The 21,889-nt window shown below is 40.8% G+C and overlaps 2 protein-coding genes across 5 annotated transcripts in view; both read left to right on the top strand.

Annotated features, from left to right (window-relative positions):
* arhgap29a (Rho GTPase activating protein 29a) overlaps window positions 1-19,452 on the top strand; it is a 29,616-nt gene extending 10,164 nt beyond the window's left edge. For 2 of the 4 annotated variants that reach the window (XM_026364294.1, XM_026364295.1), the window contains 21 exons: window positions 3,311-3,454; window positions 6,415-6,511; window positions 6,721-6,793; window positions 7,090-7,150; window positions 7,615-7,761; window positions 8,809-8,873; window positions 8,987-9,097; window positions 9,255-9,335; window positions 9,589-9,756; window positions 10,158-10,295; window positions 10,493-10,677; window positions 12,063-12,232; window positions 13,135-13,263; window positions 14,448-14,546; window positions 14,763-14,926; window positions 16,003-16,191; window positions 16,488-16,625; window positions 16,833-17,068; window positions 17,149-17,452; window positions 17,583-17,691; window positions 17,808-19,452. In XM_026364294.1, coding sequence (XP_026220079.1) covers window positions 3,311-3,454; window positions 6,415-6,511; window positions 6,721-6,793; window positions 7,090-7,150; window positions 7,615-7,761; window positions 8,809-8,873; window positions 8,987-9,097; window positions 9,255-9,335; window positions 9,589-9,756; window positions 10,158-10,295; window positions 10,493-10,677; window positions 12,063-12,232; window positions 13,135-13,263; window positions 14,448-14,546; window positions 14,763-14,926; window positions 16,003-16,191; window positions 16,488-16,625; window positions 16,833-17,068; window positions 17,149-17,452; window positions 17,583-17,691; window positions 17,808-18,766 — 3,767 coding nt within the window. In that variant the 3' untranslated portion in view covers window positions 18,767-19,452. The other 2 variants (XM_026364297.1, XM_026364298.1) reach the window with 2 other exon arrangements.
* Window positions 19,453-20,452: 1,000 nt separating this feature from the next.
* Window positions 20,453-21,889, top strand: part of abca4a (ATP-binding cassette, sub-family A (ABC1), member 4a) — a 29,733-nt gene continuing 28,296 nt past the window's right edge. Inside the window, exons 1-4 of the mRNA XM_026364293.1 lie at window positions 20,453-20,518; window positions 21,068-21,161; window positions 21,287-21,428; window positions 21,602-21,741. Coding sequence (XP_026220078.1) covers window positions 20,453-20,518; window positions 21,068-21,161; window positions 21,287-21,428; window positions 21,602-21,741 — 442 coding nt within the window. The remainder of the gene's footprint in view (window positions 20,519-21,067; window positions 21,162-21,286; window positions 21,429-21,601; window positions 21,742-21,889) is intronic.

Below are 21,889 nucleotides of genomic sequence, written 5' to 3'. Positions count from 1 at the left end.
CCCCAGGGACAACAGTGAGTTTTTGGCACTCAAACAAATCTTCCCTCAAAGCTCTGTATTCTTCCCTGGGGAAAACAGACTGATCAACCCAGTAGCTCTCCTGTTTTAGCCACTTTTTAGATAGCCTTGAACTTTGTAACGTTGCAAATGTTTCCACAATAATATTGTCTCCAAACTTTTTGTCCTTTGTTAAAAATGGTACCCCTGCCGAATCAAAATGCACTTGTTGCATGTTGGCCCTGCTTCGTGGGAACGAGTGTTCTTCTCTTTGTGCCTGATCCAGAATGTCAGTTTAGGGGGTTAAATAATCAGTCTCTGTACATTATCCAGTACCCTGCTGGGCTGGTGGATGCAACCATAATGTCTTGCTAATTAGCTTTCATTTAGGATCGTCTCAATAGGCCACACATCCACCATTGAAGATTGAAGCCTGTGGAGCTTTGCAAAGGAAGATCCTCTGTCTTGTGGGAATTCATGGTTTAGGCTCATCCTTAATAAACCTCTTGCTTGCCCAGGCTTGATACCTCTAGGAGTCAGGATTTAGTTACTTGCTCAGTGAATGGGATGTATAGGTTGTGTGGGGATGATTTAGGACATTGTGTGTATTTTTCCATTCAAAGGATAATGTCTATAAATGGGATCTGAACTGACCAGAATCAATTAAGGGCTCAAGGAGTGAAGCAGTTTTTTGTAAACTTTTATCAATATCAAATCATTGTGGGTTGCAGTCACTATATGAGGTGGGAAGAGAAAAGGTTTCAGGGAAGATTGATTTTTTTTAACAGTAAAGGATACCGCAAGACACCGCAAAAACATACATAAAAATGTGATGATAGCTGTTTTTATGGTTTTTAATTTGCTAGTGGTGCTAGAGTATTTGGGGTGTCAAGTGAATACAAGAATACATGCTGTAACATTACTAAATCTCATGTTTCTCATTTTTTATAATTTTCAAATGACAAGATACTTAAGGCTACCAACACTGAGAATGATCTCTTTCGTACGCTCATGGGCACTGGTTGTATCAACTCTGAGTTTGATGTGTGGCTCTGCCAGAAGCAGACCGTCGTCCCTTTTCCTGCCTCGTGGAGAACTGAAGCGCTGAAACAAAAGGACAAGAGGCTTTCGTTTTCAAAAACCACCAGGTCCCTGGCAGAAAAAGATGCTGTACATGACATCTGATAAAGATGGATGAAGATGGTTGCTATGGAGCAGGATGAGACACCCTAGGTCATGCAGAGAAGCATTTGGCAAGCTAGAGCAAACAGGGTATTTTGGCATTGAGTAGCTGATGTGGTAGTGGGATTTGAGCTCATCTTATGTAATCATTTTGGTGTTGGTAATTAGGCAATCTGTGTACTGATTTGTGCGATGATTGTTTTTTTTTTCTTTCTAATCTAAACAACTGCTTGTTCATCTGGAATAACCTCTCTCCTTCCTCGTGGTGTTATTTCCGGCGAATATTGCAACTGTTGTAGTGAGTTGACCCCATTTTTGATTTGCACTGATAGGCTGTATTGAAGTAGTCTGTAAAACAGCTTCATTATGGTGATTTGTTGTCTTTAATTCATTAAAGGGGAAAAAATGGCACTTGTCAGAGTCCTATAAGAAAGGTTGAAACTTGCATCCAGACAATACGCCAATGTGATCGTGGTAGCTTTTTGGTTACTGAATTAATTTTGGCCCACATTTTTGGGCGCTTTTCATACTCAGTGTGTGACTATTGTGATGTTGTGACCTGTTGGTCAATGTGAACTTGCTCCCTGCTTGTCAGTTGACTGGATTTTTCTGTCAGCTCTTAGTTAGCATTGTCATGGCGGCAACACAGAACCAAGCGTTACTAGCACCACTGGCAGCACCATTTGCTCAACTCCAAACAAGAGAGCTAACAAATAAAAGAAAAAAATAGGAGACAGCTAAAGTCTTTCTGATCCCCCCTTCCATGAAGGGATAATCCAGGGGTGATCGTCAGCACAAATGAGGCTTTGACTGCCTGTATCCATTGTATGTGTTTGTGCTCGTGTGTGAGTCATTTTTTGTGCGTAACCTTTATTTTACTACAAATTAATGAATAGAGATAAGACCACGAAACAGAAAATTGGGCCATAAAAAAAATCAAACATGATACAACAACCAACCAGACTACAGTGTAGTTTTTCTAATCTAGGACTGCAACATATTTTACGCACAGTGGCAATGGCACCCATTCCAGCTGTGCTAGATGTCACACTACCTTGTACTACTCACAATAGTTCCAAGAAGTGGTACAATAACGCTTTTATCTTTAGTGCATGTACATTGTCTCATTCCTTGACGATACTAAAATATTCATTATCAAGGTTACTTAATGACAAAGTGCATTTTGCCCTTTGTAAATGGTGGTGACTCACTGTTAGTGAAAACAAATCTAGTACCCAGAACCACATATCATACATATTCATGGTTTTCAGGTTTGCACCATAGATGTTCTGTGTAGGTTTGCTGAGCTGTGGGCAGTCCTCCTGCCATCTTAGTTAAGTTGCCTGGACAGTGCATTAGCACCTACACAGTTTACTAGAACTCTTGTGAAAGGGTGGCAGGAGTCTGACATGGCTACCATGGACCCTTTCAACCAACAAAGCTGCAAGGTGGCACCATCTGTGTAAAGCAGGGAGATTTTAAATAGCTTGCTTCAGTATGTTAAAAATTTTTTGAATGTGAGAAATTCAAGTTTGTAATTACTTCGAGTTTTGTAATTAAAGTAACTGTCAGACTTAGGACACAATTCTTTGTCCAAAAGCAGAGGGAGGTGGTAGAGAAAAGTGTGGATCATCTGTATTGTGAGACATTCAGGGACAGTACAGAGTGTAGGTCTTTCGTGTTTTGATCCTAGCACTGCTGTTTTTTATTTTAATTTGGAGAGTGCAGGTTCAGCCAATAAGCAACATCCAGCACCAATATGCCTGTTTGACAGTCCAGTCCCAATTAACACAAACTTTGAACACAGTCTGCGCAGGCTTGGACAGGTGGTGAAATTTAAAATGTGGATTTTTGTTGAGATGCAAATATGGAAATCATAAACCAACCTTATGGTCCTAGGTAGTAAATATTAACCCAAGTCCAAACCAAGAGACTTATTTTCAAAAAAATGTGTTATCACATTGTAACTTCATCTGCCCTCAGTTTAAAGGGTGTAGTTTATTGACCTGTCTTAATATATTTCTAACCACCATGATCTAGCCAAACTGATTATTACAAAATAGACTGAATGTAACTTAATGGTCACTGAGGAAGTAAATTGGAATCATGAAACCATCTTTTCACTTTCTAGACCACCAGGACTGCCTCCATCAGGCGGTCCACGAACGACTCGGGGAGCTGCTGCGAGTTCTGAAGGCCATTATTGCCAAACACCAGAGCCTCAACTCAGTGGATATATTCAGTACAGCTGGAACCGTAATCGCCACGGTCAAAGGTGAGCTATGATGATCAGCTCTTCCTAAAACAAACACATACACAGTTTCCCTGTAACACATACCAGCTACTCCTCCACTCTTCCTTCAGTCTGTTTAGTCTCTGGTTATCTACCCTCCTCCCTTGACACTCTCCTGGACATACACTAGAACTATGCCCTCTCACTTAAACTACAAAAAGGCTTTCCCAGGGAACGCCTCTTATAACTTCAAAGAAGTCACTACTGCTTTATAATGCAGCAGCATGTGTTTTTCAACCCCATACAGAGTAAGAAAATAAGAAAAATATTTGGGAGTCAAATACCTGATTTAAGAGGGAGGGAGGAAAGGGTGTGCTTTGTGCTGTGTCTGCCAGTTCAGATGGAACTACAATAAGGAATCCTTTTCAGTTGCTCATTCTCCGAGATTATGATCTGGTATGCAGGTCAATTCTTAACTTGGCTGCCACACAAGAATCCTCTGACTTTACCTCATCTTGATTTGCATTGCAAAGAAGGGCATATAGAGACTTCACAGCTTTTTTTAACTGCTTGCTTTTAATGAGGAATGGTGACAGGGAGCTGAACAAGTCTGAGGAGACTTGTGTAGTTTACCTTCACTGAAATATCTAAAAGGAGCCTGCACAGGCGGGCGCGTGCGTGTATGTTTGTTTGCCATAAACAGTAATTAGATACGCTATTACATTGGGTGGAAAAATGTTTAAGAGTGCAGCTGCTTTTGAGAGCTGACAGAAAACTGGTTGGATATCGCTGAACAGGTACATATGTCAAGCATATCATGTAACAGATCTACCTTTTTCAAAAGCTGTAATAATCTAATCTTTTAAATTTATGTCCAGTGAATCATGTTATAGTGCCTTTTTTCTGCCACTAGGTGGCCAGAATTGCCCACTTGTTGACCCCAACACAGTAACAAGGTGCTATCAACTGCACACTTTACCATTATTTTAAACTACCAGGTCTTTTGTTATACAACATTTGACCATGATGTCTTTTGTTCTGATCTTTAAAACTAGAAATAAATATTAAAACTGTAAAAACATTTCCTTTTACTCAACACTAGATAAAATGGTCTACACAAACTTTTGTAATATTTTTCATCCTTTAATACTTCCACTATTCTACTTCCAGTCCGATGCCTTGCTACATCTGCGTTGCTCTTTATTGGAAGAAGTCCTGTATTCTATTGAGGTTTTTGCAGCTGACGGGTGTTTCGAGAGAGTTGTGCTTTTTCCAGTGAAACAATGCAATTTTTCCCAGATGATGTAACCATGTTTGGAGTTCTGGTCATGGCCCAAGCAAGTGCTGGCATTGTATTCCAGCAAGCCTCAGGATGTCCTGTTGGGGGTAGGGGTTGGACAGAAGAGGAGGAGATGTAACTGCAGAAGAGAGTTGCATGCTTTGAATGGTGGTGGCTACAGTAGCTGGTCTGGGGTTGACGAGAGGCAACAAGAGGCTCCTAATGGACACCCCCTCCCCCCCTCCTTTTTTTTTAACACCCATCTGACAGAGCCTATACTTCCTAATACTTCCTGTGCCTGTTTTTGAGTTTTTTACTTTGGATTTATTTCTCTGTCAGATTTTTCTTTTTAGCTGGATACATGAACGTAGTCATTTTTCAATGACACGTTTAATGTGTTTAGCATTTCATTCATCTTGTAGTTGTGGTTTTTGGTGATCAGATTAACAGGAGGGGAAGAAGAAAAGCTGTTTGAAGGTAGGTAATTCGTTGTTATACCATCTGTAGTACTGTTTACTTCTCAACTCCCAAAAACCTGGATGCAGTGTGTAGTAGCTAGTGGGGAAGCATCTTAGCGGGGGTTGCAATTGGTGGGCAGGTGCTCACCAGTTTTTATTGTGTGGTTAATTCAATAATCTAATTAAACTAGCATAATGTATCACAGTGCCCCCCTTCAGAACCACTTTATGAGACTGTAGATTGTGTTGTGATTTTTATCCTGGTTCCAGAATGGTTCTATTTCTAAGCATGCAGAGTTTGTGGCCGGAAACCTAAAGATCTATTTTTGGGGTCTTATGCTGTGAGGTGTAGGGGCCACCAGCACATTGGGTGAGATGGAATTGTTATCTTTTTGTGTGTCTGTATCTTGTTAACTGTTGAACGTTATATACTGTTACTTAGAGCTTCCAATGACTGGAAGCGAATTTTGTGTATGTTAGAGATACTGTATGAACTCAAATCTCAAAAATAAGACGTGCTACTGCATTATGAGTAACAATGTGCAAATGTGGATATTGTTTTACCAGCTTTTTTAAACCACTCGAGATTAGTTTTAGCTTGTGTGCCATCCATAAATGTTGTTCTCTGCTTGTATTAGAGAGATCAGATTCACAACAATAACTTTGAAAGTTTATCTAAGAGAAATAACAACCAAAGACCGTAGGTTTTCAATTTAAAATGTCTCTTCTGAGTCTTTGAACTGTGACATCACTGATTTATTGCTTGGTGTTTGGACTTTTTTTCTTAGCACCTCTTTCCTAGTTTATTTTCTCTCTGCTCAGTCAGGACAGGAAGTTTATTGTGAAGACTGATTACAGACGTATTTACTCGTCTGTGTTCTTTCCCCCATTCTGTCCTCAGTCATCACTGTGTTTGGACTTACAGCAGGAAGCTACTGCTTTTCTAGATTAGAGCCAGATATGTACACTTGCAGTTTTTGCTTATCTTTTTCTGATTTAAGGTATACAGTTGTTTTTGGATGCCTCTGAGGGACTTTTTCATGCGAAAACGCCTGAATGTGTGCGATTTAAAGTGAACACCTCCTTAGCTGTGAGTGTGATTCAGAGAGTACAGCATGACTCAGAAGAGATTGAATTGAGATTGTCACACTTGACATCATTAGCAGGATGATGAATCATGCCTCAAACACAGGATGTCTTTAGTATGCTCGGTTTAGGTTTGCCACAAAAACTTAACTCTGTCCTCCTTTATCCCAATTCGACAGGAGTGAACTTTAAGGAGGTGACTGAAGAGAACAAACGGAAACTTTTTGGAGAGATCTACGCCGCTATCGACAAATTGGCATTCACATTTGGCAATGTGTAAGTTTGTCATCATTATTGTGATTGCTGTTAATCAAGAGCAGTTTTTTTACGAGCAAATGTACCTGTTCCTTGTCAATTCAGAAAGTACATAATATATATATAAGTCATTAAAAGTGTTGCATTATAAACTGGATGTATTTTGAAAATCATCAGCTGTTTTTTTTCTACACTCAAACTATTGATCTGTGTTTCTGTTTTCCCTACAGAGTGTCCGACTTCCTTATGGGAGATGCAGAGAATGGATCAGTGTTGGGGCTGCCCCTAACTAAGAGGAGCAGGGTAAGAAAATCACTGTTAAGCCATTATAGTCTGGCTGCACTGACTCCACACATTTACACAGTTACTAGTTTGTTCACCATCCAGCCAATATTAGAATTTGTCCTACTGCCCTTGAGCTGTCAAAAGATGTGAAAAATAACAGCAGCAGAGTTCAAAGGTTAAGCGAGTACTTGCAGTTGCTACAAGTTCCTGACACAGCCTTCATTCAGTGTGTTGCTGTTGTTTTGCTGCTGTAGTTTCTAACAAGGAGAGCAGGCTTCTGATAAGCCTCGTGTTTGATCTTTTTTTATTTTCAGTCTTTTGAGACCCTCTCTGTGGAATCTGGAGGATCCGGTCCTGAGAAAGATGATCCGCCAGGTAAGACAGATCTCAATAGCACACAGCTACTGTACTGTGGTGCAGTGACGTGAAAGAGGTGGGGTGGAAACTAATCCAGGCATATTTGTTTGGGGAAAAACGCTTTTTCAATCAGTCCTAAGCTGGGCTACTGTTCTTTTATGATTCTGGGGCAAGGTGTTGATTCTGGTGGACCTCTGCCATTTGCAGGCAGATCTGGGACTGGGTGATACAAGCTCTCAAGTCTTGATGACTTATTAACATATCCATCAGTCAATCACCTGTTAGCATTGGCTACCTTCAAATGGTCTTAGCCAATATCAAACTAATGCAAGGTCAGTGTGTTTTCTTACACATACTGACACATATCCAGTGGTGAAGAGTTTGTTTGGTGGTGGTGGGCAGTGGGGGTGGTCACAGGTGGTCATGTTAAAACCCATCTTTTACAAGATGTGGTCTCTGTGGTCTCCCTGTGGTTGTCACAGGGCCATCTCCGCCAGTTCGGGCTGAAGACGTGGACAGGACACTGCAACGGCAGGAAGGCGGAGTGGTGTCAGTGCTGCTCTACGCCAAGGCCTGGTCCAAGTACACCAAAGAACTGCTGGCCTGGGTGGAAAAACGTGTCAGCATGGGTGAGTTGGAGCTTAGGTGGAGAGACTAATTCTGACTTGTAGGAAGGCAGCAGCGAAGTGGCACCTATTACACTGAAGGACAAACATCAGCTGTGAGATGGTGCTGTTGTTGTTGTATCAAACAACATGTACTTACAATAGGCACTTTATTACATGTTAGTGTGAACAGTCACGTCAGTGTATGTTCTGACATGTTGTTATGTACGTGCTATTTCCATACATACATTTAAGGTAAAACAACAACATCATATTAACCCACCATTCCAAAGCAATGACACTGAAATCCTTTTTTATAAGACCTAAACTGACTGGTTTAAATCAGAGTTTGGTAGGGTTCCCACAAAAAGAGATTTGGTGATTTGCAATATAATGTTGATTGGTTTTCAAGGAAAATGGACATACTGAAGATAGTGTTGAAATGTGTATTAGACTATTCAAACACACAAAGAAAGAAGCGTAAAACACCTGCTTAGGCACTGTTATTTTTTAATTGTTATCATCACATCAATAAACATCTAAATCTATCTCTAAAACTAATTCATGATACTAAACTAAGTTAAATTTCAATAATTGCACATCACAATTGCAGTTAGATTCATTGTGTAGCACTAGTTTTTACCAAGGAATGCACTTAATTAGGTCAGTTTTCCTTGATCACTTGAACTGGACTAAAAACGTTTTATCCAGGCTCAAGGTTGAGTGTGTGAATGTGAGAGCTTTTGTTTGGTAAACCAGTTAATGAATGAGTTCAGTCACTCATCAGTCAACACAGTGACATGAAGCACTTAGTCAAGTTGTACAGTACTGATTTTATTAAGCAAACAGATGTGTTTGTATAACAAGTCTACTCAAGTTAATGCTTCATTTGCTGATTTAATATTACACAGTACAGTTGTCTCTTGTGTGATTTAGTCAGAGAAATGCTTACATGGTTCTCTGTCGTTGTGCTTACAGCGCTCTTCAAATATTTGACGGCCAGTAGACAGCCCTGGTATGTTGTTAAATATCCACCAATTTAACACAGAATTTGGTGTGGTCTGTTTCTAGATATTGAGTGTGCAAAGAGTTATGCCAAAATGGCAGAATCTGCCAAGACGCTGGCGAGTCAGCAGGTGAGTAGATATCTCTGCTGCCTTCAATGCATTTAATTTGTCTGCCCATGCTTCGCCAGGGCAGTGAAGCATGGGCAGGGTTAAGAGTTAAGACCTTCTCGTCTATATTTAAGGAATTCATGCCTTTCCGTGAGATCTACATGAATGCTTTCAAAAATGACATTGAGTACAGCCAGCTGGTCCTTCACACGGCAGCAGTACTTCAGAGCAACAAATTCATACAGGTAGTATAACAAAGACTTTGTCTTTAGTTGTACAGTATAAAACAAGAGGACTTACTGACTCTCTCTGTGTCTGTGTCTGTGTCTGTGTCTGTGTGTGTGTGTGTGTGTGTGTGTGTGTGTGTGTGTGTGTGGTGCGGGATTATGTGTTTCTTTCCAGCCTCTCCAGGCCCGAAAGAATGAGCTGGACAAACTGCGAAAAGAGGTCAAGGAGCAATGGCAGAGAGAGCAAAAGAAAATGGTGGGTTGACCTACTTAACACCAGGTGGTTTTGGATGATAAGTACTATTAGATTGTTCAAAAAGAGGATAGAAGAGGAGATATCTCTATAGTGTTGTTATTATATTTTAAAGGTTACCATTTAAATGAACAAATCCAGTGCATAAAGCCTGAAATGGCAAGATCAGCTTAATGTCTCTTTACATGTATGCTACAGTATGTGGGTCTTTCTGTTTCTGTATATCTGTGTGTTAATGTAACATGTGCATCTCCAGCATGAGGCAGACAGTGCTCTAAAGAAAGCCCGGCTGATGCAGGCCCAGCGGCAGGAGGAGTATGAAAAGGCCAAGGTGTCCACCAGCCGCCTGGAGGAGGAGCAGGGAGCAGCGGGAGCTAAACAGCTAGAAAAGAGGCGCAGGCTAGAGGAGGAGGCCCTGCAGAAGGTAGAGCACCTCTTCTGTTGTGTGTTGTGTTTAATTGTGGTACACTGCAGATTCCTATGGACCCTCAACTAATCTCAATTACTGGATTTTACTTTTTACTCTTTTTTGTAAATGGCACCCAACAAATAAGACCATTATAGCATACAATCTGAGCCAATAGCACAACCTTCTCCTCTTATACATTTTTGCTTTTTGTTAAGGCTTTCTTATGATCTCTCAATATTCTCAGTCAAACTGATTTTTTTTGTCTGGACTAAGGGAGCTGTTGTCTGAATTTTGAAAAGCAGAAAACAAGATCATGATTATTTTTGGCTCACTGATGTTGTGACCTACTAAACTAAGCATTCATCAAAATGCAATAATCAAGTTTTAATAATAATTTACAAATAATCTGTTGGCAGGCTGAGGAGGCCAAGGAGCACTGCAAAGCTTGTCAGATTGATGTTGGAGAGAAGAGAGTGGATCTGGCCAACACCAAGAGTAAGATCATCACTCAGATCCGCGAGATGGTGTCTCAGTGTGACCTCACCCTCAAGGCTGTAAGTGTTTTTTATTTATTTATTTCTTTTGGTAAATGTTCATTTAAAGTTTAGACTCACTCGGTTAATAGAATACTGCATTCAGGGCAGTCTGAAGAGGCTGGCACTTTAGTCCAGTGTCACAATTCTATGTATGTACCTGCAGGATAATATTATTCCCCTCTAATTTTTTATTATTATATATATATATTTTGTAGGTGACTGTTAACTGGTTCCAGCTTCAGCAGGCCCAGGTTGTATCTCTCCCCGTTAACCATCAGAGTCTGTGTGAAAATGCCAAGCTGTATGAGCCTGGACAGCGTTACATCGACTTTGTCAGGAGTTTGCCCACCGACGGGCCTCGTCTGGATGCCCAATGTTTCGATTCACCTGTCACACCTGGGTAAGAAATACAAAACGTCATCTCAAACAACCTCCACAGTGGTTTGAAGGTTGTCCATTTAAATAGCAGGTTTCTTATTGTAGACCCACAGAATCCTATTGAAACAACTCTTGTTGATTACCACCATACCAGACCTCTTTATTTACATCTCTGTGTTTCATCATCCCACTCTGTGGGAATGGGAATATTAACTGTGCATACTTATGGTAAACAAGTTATTGTAAAATCAGTGGTGAGGTGGAGCAAGGGAGGGAGGCAGCTTGTTTTGGAAAGCGTAAAACAATTGGGTTGGCTGTGGCTTCCTGCGGAAATTACTGTGGTCATGGGACAGAGTGGTTGGGGGAGTGGGCTTTTCAGTAGCTTCCAAACTAGATGCACAATGTTTCTGATGGAGAACTTGAGTGCTATATAATTTGGGTAGTTTTTACCCCCCATGTAAGCTTCCTTTTGAGAGAGATTTGTTGACACAGGTTTGTACTCACACTGGACAGATGGAAATAAGAGAGCGCTTTGTTAGTTTTCTTCCTCTACTCACCCCCAACCCCACCCCTCTATTCTAATCCCTATGATCAAAAGAATTCAGTTTGAGAGAGAGGAAATGCAACACATATATGCATCCTTACTAGTGGTCTTCATAAGGTTAAATATAGGCTGCTGACCTACATAGTGTATTTTGTGAGAAGACAGTGGGTTACTTTCATTAACGGTTGTTAATGACAATACTGATACATTTCAGTGGCATTTTCATTTTGAGTCAAATCAAAGGGAGTTTCTCTTTATTTGTTCTGTTAAAAGGAAGCATACTTATACACTACATTTTTACACCTTGCCAAAGCATTGTAAAGTATGTGATGTAGAGCAGCAGCGAAACAGTATGCAACATTTACTACGATGTACAGAAATTGGTTGCTAACAACCATTTTCAAGTCAACTTAGAGTCTTACATATGTCGTCCTGTTTAGGGCGGGGCTAGAAGATTCAAACTGGCAAAACAGCTGCAACATTAGACCATAAAATGTGACTATATGTATGTTGTATGCCAACAAAACAGTGTAATAACATTTTTAGAGTGGATTTTATTGTGTGGTTGTTTTTAATCCACCCTAAGGATCTAAGGGTGGATGGAAGGTGATATATGTTGTATATTCATACACACAAATCACCAATAGTGACGGAATTGTGTGATTTCCCAAAAATGACTTTTCTAACTTTTTCCTAATCTGCAGTAACACCTTTTATTCTTTTTTGTTTCATGTTAATGGTTCACTGTTTGGAGGACTTCCTAGTTAGGAATTCAGAAAAATAAAAATATGAATAAATTGTATTGCTAAAGTTGTGGTATCTACATTTCAGCCTTCAGACATATTGTTATGTTCATTCCCCAGAGTGCCTTTTGACAAGCGCTCAGTAAGCGTCTGTAACTCATCCCAGAGTAACCTGTCGCAGGCATCTGTGATGTCTGATGTCGTCACTGGAGACGACATAGACAGTTCCTTTAATGCCCAGAATGCCAGGATCGCAGAAAGGCGCTCCAACAGCAACACTGACATCCAAAGTAGGTTTACACTGAGCATGTATCTCTACATTTTTGATTAATTGTTTGGTAAAATGTGGAATGCCTTAGTTGATAAAAAGTTACAGTTGCTGGTCAAATGTAGGCACCATGTAAGGACTTCTGACACCAGTAGCTGGTTCCTGCACATACTCTATCATTTAGCATTGCTTGTCAAATTGAATCGGACTCTCGAAGACAAAGATAGCACTTTTCATGTTTGCATTGATCTATGTGTTTCAAAATGTTGCTCGGTGAGTTACACACAAAAACTGCAAAACACAAAGTGAAAGATGATGTGACAGAAGCATTCAACTGTAGCGAATTTCCTTGTCTTGTTATCTTCCTTTGTTTTGTTGTTTTACTTATATATGCAAGTTGGATCTACCCAGATCTTTTCAGGAAGTACTGGGCTAATGGGTGCATCAGTGGTAATGGGGCCATTTAAAACGATGGTGGTAGTTAAAGAGTACTGATGGCTAATAAATGCAAATTAGCTATTACACTGGTTGATTGGTCTGTGTGTGTGTGTGTGTGTGTGTGTGTGCGTGCGTGCGTGTGTGTGTGTGTGTGTGTGTGTGTGTGTGCGTGCGTGTGTGTGTGTGTGTGCGTGTGCGTGTGTGATAAATTAAAAATTAAAACAGAGTATATTAGCATTGTCAACAAGACTGCCATACAAACGTGTGTGTGTGTGTGTGTGTGTGTGTGTGAGAGAGAATCTGTTCTTTCACACATTTGATAAAAATGTATTATGTTTACAAATTCTAGTTCTATTTCTGAATAGGCTTTTTTATTGAGATTATTTCAAATGTATATCACAGAAATTAGTAGAAATGTTCAAGTGAAAAATGACTAAGGTGTTGTAGATGTATTCTCTTCCAATTATGAAATCTGTTTTCATCCAGCACTTCGGATTCAGGCCCCGTTTCGTCCCTGGGCTGCAGCCAGCCAGGGGTCAGGGATGTGCAGTGACTCAGAAAGCGCTGGAGGGAGCAGCGAGTCTCGCTCTATGGATTCACCTACTGCAAGCCCAGGTAGAGTTATGGAGACAGTCATCCAGCTTCATTATCCATTATCCAACTTCTTTAGCTCAATGTCATCCTCATGTTTTGGTTTAAAGATTAATGTGGCCAATTTCACAAAACAAATTCTATCACTTGACTACTTCTAGGTAAAACTAAGGAGATGTGGTGTAGCTTTGATATGTTTAGTTTTAATGGTCAGTTAAGTTTATTCTAAAACTTGTCCATACACTATGTTGATCTAACACATGTTGTACACTGTCTATGTTGTACATCTAACACCTATTGGATGCATCATTTGTATTTCTGCATTCCTTTTCTCATGCTATCACTCTTGCAATCAAGGAAATAAAAAGTCACTTTTATGTGTAAAGCTTCTGTGTTCACTGCCTAGCTGAACTAAACAAGTCACCAGGTTTTTCCCCGCTTGTTATACAACACCTAGCCATGGCTATGGTGAACGTTCCTTTGTGTTTCCTCTGTTGCCGTGCAGCACTACACGTTCGGAATACAAGTCAGGATCTAGCAAGTGTTTACAAGGAAACACTTTATTCAAATGTGTCAGTTCATGCAAGAACTGACAAGGTGTTTGTTCACCTCATCGGTTGACACTTGAAACAGCAACTGTGCGCAATCCCTTTTACTGGTTACAGTATGACAAATTGACAAGTTACAAATGCAACCTGTGGACAACACACACACATTGTTAAGTAGTTACTTATTCCACTGAAATCTTTAAATACATTATTGAAGGTATTAACATTTCTTAGTTTCTATGTAAGAGTTTGTCATTTACCATATGACTGAGAGGGTTGCTATTACCAGTACGGAGTATCAGATATATGTAAAGTGTATTTTGCCCTATCTCCACCCAGGAACCCCTAGTGTGTTAACAATGTAGAAGTTTATCCCTGATGAGCCTCTTTTAGATAAATCTACATAATTAAAACTAGGCCTATTGGGATCCATTGATCAGTCAATAGAGGTGTGAATCACCCAACAATCCTATACAAGAGTGTCTCAGTTATCAACTCCATGCAACCAACCACGCCTTTTTATTTAGAGCATTAAATTCAAAAAAGCCATCTCAGTCCTTCTCACTGGCCCCACAGTAACGTTGACCACAGGAGGAAAGAACTGGCCTTATATTACTTTGGAGATGTGGACTTACTGGTGTGTGTTGCCTTACTGTTCAGGAGACTTCAAGAGGAGATTACCCAGAACCCCCTCCACTGGTACCATGTCTTCTGCTGATGACCTGGATGAGAGAGAGCCTCCATCGCCCTCTGACAATGGTGAGTGAAGCTCACACAATGTTCAACTGCACAGTTCTTCAAGTGTCTGTGTTTGTTTCAGTACTTTTAGTCAAGTAAGTTTAGTTACTTGAAACTTTGCATTGTGTCCATACGTACAATCTATTTTCTTTTGTAAGCAAACTGCCACATTTCTGAGTAGGAGTGTGTAAGGAATGGGAGGAGAATGTTAATGCACTTCGTCCTTTTACTCTGCAGGTTTAAGTGAGATTGTAATAGAGACAGCCAGCTCCCCAGGTCCCTTTCGAAACACCCAGATGTCTAAGGCAGCTCAAACCCACAAGCTGAGAAAGCTCAGAGCACCCTCCAAGTGTCGGGAGTGTGACGGCCTGGTAGTGTTTCACGGAGCTGAGTGTGAGGAGGTAAACTTGGTTCCCTTTTATTCTCTTTATAGAAACAGTCCAACCATGATACTCTTATTTTACAGTTTCAAGATGACCATTGCCAAAGTTTCACAATGACTTCTTTATGACTCACAGCGAGCAAAAATCAAACCAAAACAAAAGAGAGAGAGACCACCTCTGTCCCCATCAGAATCTTTGAATAAAAGAGAAAAGTTGAATCTGACCACAAGCTCTCCTTAGAGACTAAATCCACCAACCAGCCTCAGCTGGGGAACGGGCAGTGGAAACTGAAGACCTTTTGTTGTGTCCCCTGAGGAGTCCCCTTCACATGTTTATTTTAGATCCAGTTTCTTTCCATATTTAATAGATGTACTGAACAAGACAATAACAAAAGAGTTACTGGAAAACATTTTTCTACAGAGAGATTATGTAACGCTGGACTTGAGAACATTTTCTTTGGTGATACGCGGGTACTAGACAAGAAGCTGTCCTAGTTTGCTTATTTTTTAGTCCCTTAGGACCTTAATTCAAGTTAGTTGAACATGCTGCACAGTGCTGCACAACCTGACCAGCTGGATTTAATGGTTTGAATAATTTTAGTAGAGACAGGAAGCCCATCATTTTGTATTTTTGCTAATTAATTTACACCAAATAGCCATTAAACAGAAGTTTTTAATAAAATCAAAAACTGAACTCTAAAGTCTATTCTGAGTATTATTTCAGTACTTTATAAAAGCCCCTCTTAGAAGCAATAACAGATTTGAGTCTCCTTGGATAAGCCTTTACAAGCTTCTCATACCTGGATTTAGGCAGTTTATCCCATTTTTTTTCCTGACAGATCCTTTCCAGCTCAGTCAGATTGGGAAGATGACTGAGCTTGAGTCAGTAAGCTTAAGTCATTTAGATAATTAAATGTAAATTTATGATCAGAAAAGGCAAGTTTATCATTTAAATGTAATCTACATAAACATGATGAAGTGTGCGTAAAATGAAATGAGTCTTCTTTCATTTTACAGTTCTTACCTTTCAGCTGTCATATATGAGCTCTTGCCTTTTTTTTTGTGTAACTGAGATATGTGTCAACCCCTGTGCAGTGTTCACTAGCCTGCCACAAGAAGTGTCTGGAAACTCTGGCCATCCAGTGCGGCCATAAGAAGCTCCAGGGCAGGCTTCACCTCTTTGGCATCGACTTCACACAGGTGGCTAAGAACAGTCAGGATGGCATCCCCTTCATCATACGGAAGTGTACATCAGAAATCGAGAACCGAGCTCTTAACATTAAGGTATTTTCAGTCGAACATGAATGACAGAATGTTTTTTTTTTTAGAGGGTTTAATTTCTTTTATACTTATTAAAGTATAACTGTAGTCCTGGTGAATGGTGCTGCAGGAGGCCTCTTCCTTCCTCCCTTCCTTCCTTCCTTCCTCTCTTCACAGATCACTTGCAATATACATCATGCTATAAAAACAACTGCTCTCTTCAAATGTTTTCTCTTCGAGTTGGAGGGTGTCACCATAGCATTTTAGAAAAATGTATCATGTGTTCCTGTGTTGAATGCATTTTGTTTTTCTGCTGACAGGGTATCTACCGTGTGAATGGTGCCAAGTCTCGGGTGGAGAAGTTGTGTCAGGCATTTGAGAATGGAAAGGACCTAGTGGAGCTCTCCGACCTTTCTCCCCACGACATTAGCAATGTACTCAAACTCTACTTGAGACAGGTTGGCTGCTTTTTAAACCTTTTTCATAACACAGTTGAGTATTTAAATGTGGACTCTGCAGAACAAAAGCCAGCTCTTATAAGTAAAAGATCCCAGATCTAATTCGGGCCCACTTGAGTATTTGCTTGCATATTTCAGATGTCTTTGTTTATTAAAACTTCCTTGTCTCATTTAGTCTACATCTTTCCTCTGTGTCTTTCATGGCAGCTTCCAGAGCCACTTGTCCTATTTCGCTTCTACAACGACTTCATTGATTTAGCTAAGGAAAGCCAGAGTATCATTGTAGAGGAACTGGAGCTGCTGCGCCTCAGTCCCACCCCAGTGAGCCCAGCCCAGGTCAGCGTGGACCTCAACCGGGTCCTCTTTAAGATCAAGGACCTGCTGAGACAGCTGCCTTCACCTCATTACAAGACACTGCAGTTCCTAATAGAGCATCTACACCGGTACGCCTCAATCAAACACCCCTGTAAAAATATTCATTTGATTCATTATTTACTTTCTCTCTATGTTGCTTCCTCTTCAGCGTGACAGAGCGTTCAGAAGAGAATAAAATGACCGCCAGCAACCTGGGTATCATCTTTGGCCCAACACTGATCAAGCCAAGGCAGGCGGATGCCGAAGTTTCCCTTTCCTCGCTGGTGGATTACCCCTATCAGGCACTCATTGTGGAGCTCCTAATCAGACACTATCAGATGGTCTTTGATACCCCCGTGAGCCCTTTGAGTGGCACCTCGCCTGCAGAGGTTGATGCACAACGCAGTCTTACCCTTAAGGAGAAGGAGCAGCAGCTAAGCAGGCACTCAAAGTCTCTGGGAGACATTAAAGAGGTGATCAGTGTTCATGCTTACAATAAGATTTGACATGCCAATGTCATATGCAAAGCATTTATCCATTCCTGATTTACCTTAAACATGCACATTGATGTTTGTTTTCTGTTCTTGTCTGATTTACCACCAGCAGGGCTCGAAAGTGTATAAGAGGCATTCCTCTATCATTCCTTCTTCCAATTTACTAGGTGAGGTTCAGGAGATCATGCCAAACCTTGATGGAAGGGACTTTGAACCTGGTCAGTACTGTTAAAAAGCTACATAATATTAGCCAATATTACTCCTGAATTGCCAGTCCACATTATTTTATTTGTTATGTAAACGTATAAACATGTTCTAATCTCTCTGTTTAAAGCTGATGAAGTGGATTCAGAGACTGTCAGTGAGGTTTTATCATCAAGTGTCCCAAAGTCTGCAGAGAGAGGCCTCTGTCGCTCCCAGCATATTACTATCACCAGGGTCCAGCTCCGACACCCTCGAAAACCGTCTTCCCGGCCTTTTAGCATGCCGGCTGAACGGGTGCACGGGCGAGGCAGAGTTGATGAGAATAACACCCGAAACAGCATTGACCAAGATGCCATGAAAGGAGATGGCTTTGACCTGTCCATCAAAAAGGTGGATGAAACTGAGAATACAAAAGTGCGAGTGGCCACACATTACCGAAGAACATACATTGACACCCAGACATTACGCAGAACTTGGGACAAACAGTACAAGCATGAGGTCTCTTCTAAGACCATTGGATTTATAGCCAGTTCACCCACAGACAGTGCACCAGTGGATACCAGCAACTTATCAACTTCTGTGCCATCAGCCCTCTCTCTTGGAACTACTGGCAGCACTATTAGCACCATGTTCCCCAGCAGACCTTACACCGTCACTGTACGACCCAGCAGAACTCTCAGAGGGGAGGAGAATCTTAGCAAGTACAGTCCCATTTCAGCAGCTTTTAGGGCTCCCAGGACTCTCCAGCCTCCCCCAGGAACCTTCTACAAGCCCCCGTCAGGTTGCAAAGCTAAAGCACTGCAGAACTGCTTATTAGCTAACAGTGCTGAGGAAGAAGATGAGGAGGAGGAGGACGATGACGATGAGGAGGAGGAGGAGGAGGAGGAGGAGGAGGAGCTGGGGATCGAGTTAGAGGTGTCTGTAGATGAGCCTCTGGAGGAGGAGGAGGACGTTGCGGCTGAGCACACAATCACATCTCCCAGCTCGAGTCCTGAGGAACTGGGCCAAAACCAGGCCAAATTAGTATATCAGAGACCAAGGCCTAGACGCCTCCAAGAGGTGGAACATAGAGAGGCTCATTTTGTGTGATCCTTTACCAGTCACAGGCTATCAGATGTAAGAAATGTGGCTCAAATCTGAACAGTGTGTGTCATATTCTGCAAAGACAATTTCCAGCTGTATTATGACTTTGGGCACTCTGTGGAAAATGAATTGTAGCTTTGTTCCTCAGAAGACAAAACAGGATGCACTTAAAATGCTGTATATGTTAACATACCAATATTTCATTTACCAATCACTTGCTCAGTACACTCTGGCAGCAGGCCAGAATATTTATAATTTTTGTCTGAAAATGTGCAATTACATCTTATTTGAATATTTTGTATAAACTTCTTACAGGCTCACTATGTATGTTTATATACCAAAATTATGTTTGAGTTCAGTGCATGTAGACAATGGAAAAACACTAGTTCAGTGCACTTACCTGGCATCAATATTCTTCACCAATGAAAGTTTTTACCCACTGTGAATGTTTTACACTGTTACATTTAGATCATAATAATCGTTTTGATTATAACGTGTATAAAGCAACATTATGACCTTTGTTACACATTGTATACACAGTAGTTTCAAGGGGTATACATGACTTGTTTTTATACTGTTGAACTTGTATGGTATCAACTCAAACTGACCTAAAAAGCTTTTAGAAACACGCCTGTGTACCATATTGTGGCATTATCTTTGTTCTTTTAATACAACATTGACATGTCTTGAGAGCCAAAGTGTTTTTTTCCTTTTTTAAGTATTTTTAACCTAACTCTGACAGCTTATTTGTAAGTCCATTAGAAATGCTTCATTTATTTAAACAGTATCAGTTTTTCACAGTATCGTTCAAGGTTGACTGAATGTCAAAAGGTTCAGTGTAAAAAAAAACAAACTTCCAACCTTGATGTTTTGAGTGTTGAAAGACTTGATTTAAGAGGATTTACTTCCATGATTACCAGCAGTTATGCAATGGGGAGAAAATTCAGGACCACGTAGCACGGTAAACTGAACACCATATAACAGAGTAATCAGTTGTAATTAAAATTGACATATTCTTTTAACAGTGGCAGGTGGTTAGGACATGTACATTGGTACAAAGGGATGAGAGGCGTTTCCAGTCTCCCAGCACAGAGAAAGGAGATTAATTCAATCTGCTTAACTATTCACAAGGTCTGAAAACAAGCTGCGTTAGCAACCTCAAAGGAACACACGACAGAATATGTGCTGTTATGCTTTATTTACTGGGCATCAATCTACAGTGCAAGTGTTTTTCTAAGGTAAGTGATGTGCTGCACTATGTCCTTCGGAATGTATTTCTAGTGATTCAAATAGGTAATGTTGCCAAAAAATTGCATAGTAGTCGTAAATGATGCAGATTGAAGTAAATTTTGTGTAATATCTAGGGGTTTCTGGTAGTAATATGAACAATAAAAAAAGTACCAGAGTAAGAGTATAAACTGTGGGAAGGTTTATACATTTTACCACATGAAGTGTCTTGAGCTCATTAACCTTATTACAGAGCTATTACTAGCTTTCACATGGAGCTGGATAAAGCACTGGCTATACTGAACCTCTGTGATGTTCATACCTCCTTTCACTGTCTTGGAAACTTGTATCAAGTCACCTGTAATATATCAAGTAGCCTCACTTAGCTCATGATAGTATTGCGGACTGGTTAAATGCAGGTTTGTTGGCTGCTTGCAGCCCCAGCGGGGGTGAAACGGAGGAACCATGGGGGCAGGAAGACAGGTCAAGCTCCTGCTGTGGAAGAACTGGACCATCCGCAGGAGGCAAAGGGTAAAATCCTCTCATTCATCAATTCCACACTCCATTTAGCCAAGGGAGTGGGCTAAATGTGGATAGCAACAAATGCCTTCAGGTCTCATTCTTTGCTGATGACTTAACTCATTTACTGAAAGACCTTTTTGTTTGCAAGTTGAAACCCTGCCAGCCTTCATCTACATCCTCCTTACTTGTGTTATTGTCCCTGTAAAGGCCTAAACTGCACTGCAGACACAATACTCATGAGTTTAGTTTAGAGATAACCTAGTGCTTGTAACATGTCAGATTAAACAAGCATTTTAAAGGTTCAGATTTATTTCTGTAGTATGTGAAACTTGCAACAGATAGACACAGGCCATACATGTAGCTTCCTCCTGACTGCTGGACTGACACAACCACTGGTCTACTGTCAAAGTGGAAGCCTATCTACTGTCTGGAAGTTAACATTTCTGCAAATAAAGCAAATATTTTGGTTAACAAAGTGAAAGACTCACTGCCCTCAAACAAGTTCAGGAATAAAATACAGCTTTGTACTTTTGTGCATTATTATGTATTTTTAACCAGGTGCGTTTCTTCATGGAGATCATATGGCCCGTTATGCTTTTCATTGGACTGGTGTGGCTAAGACGAGTGAATCCACTCTACCGTCAACATGAATGTAAGCACCCTGCAAGACAAGAAAATAAAAAAATGTTCACAGATACAGAAAAACTACCATCTGTGATGAGTCCTGTTTATACATGTGCAAACTAGTGAAGGCCAACAGTATTTGCACTCCCTCAGGTCACTTCCCCAACAAGGCTATGCCCTCCACAGGGGTCCTACCTTGGATCCAGGGAATCTTCTGCAATGCCAACAACCCGTGTTTCCAGTACCCCACCCGTGGTGAATCTCCCGGCCTGGTGTCCAACTACAACAACTCCATGTGAGCATTATCCAGGCCAAGACGATAAGAAATTCTTATAAAAACCTTAGATCTAAGATTAAAAAGGCAGATTCACTTAAAGAAAATACATTCCAATGCCTCTAGATTATCATCCACTAGTTTTTTCTGAGTGTATACAATCATATTTACATCTAAATGTGTGTGATCCTCAGATTGGCTCGGTTCTACACAGATGCCCAGGAGCTCCTTTTTAGTGATCCCCAGTTTGTGCAGCTCAGCCGACTCTGGCGGGAACTGAATGCCATGAGTAACTTCATGGACACACTGCGCACTCGCCCAGAACAGGTCTCAGGTCAGTGCTCCAGGCTTTGTCAACATACTATGACAAAGCCAATGTAGAAGCAAATCCAGCATCGACGAGGTTGTGTGGCAGTTGTGTCAGTGGCATAGGTGTAACTGGAGGAACTGTGTTTGAAAAATGTGCTTTTTAGATGATCTAG

The sequence above is a fragment of the Anabas testudineus genome, chromosome 2 (assembly GCF_900324465.2).
Source record: "Anabas testudineus chromosome 2, fAnaTes1.2, whole genome shotgun sequence".
In the NCBI taxonomy this organism is placed as follows: domain Eukaryota; kingdom Metazoa; phylum Chordata; class Actinopteri; order Anabantiformes; family Anabantidae; genus Anabas; species Anabas testudineus.
The sequence above is the reverse complement of the archived record's forward strand: the minus strand, read 5'-3'. Positions and strand labels throughout refer to the sequence as shown.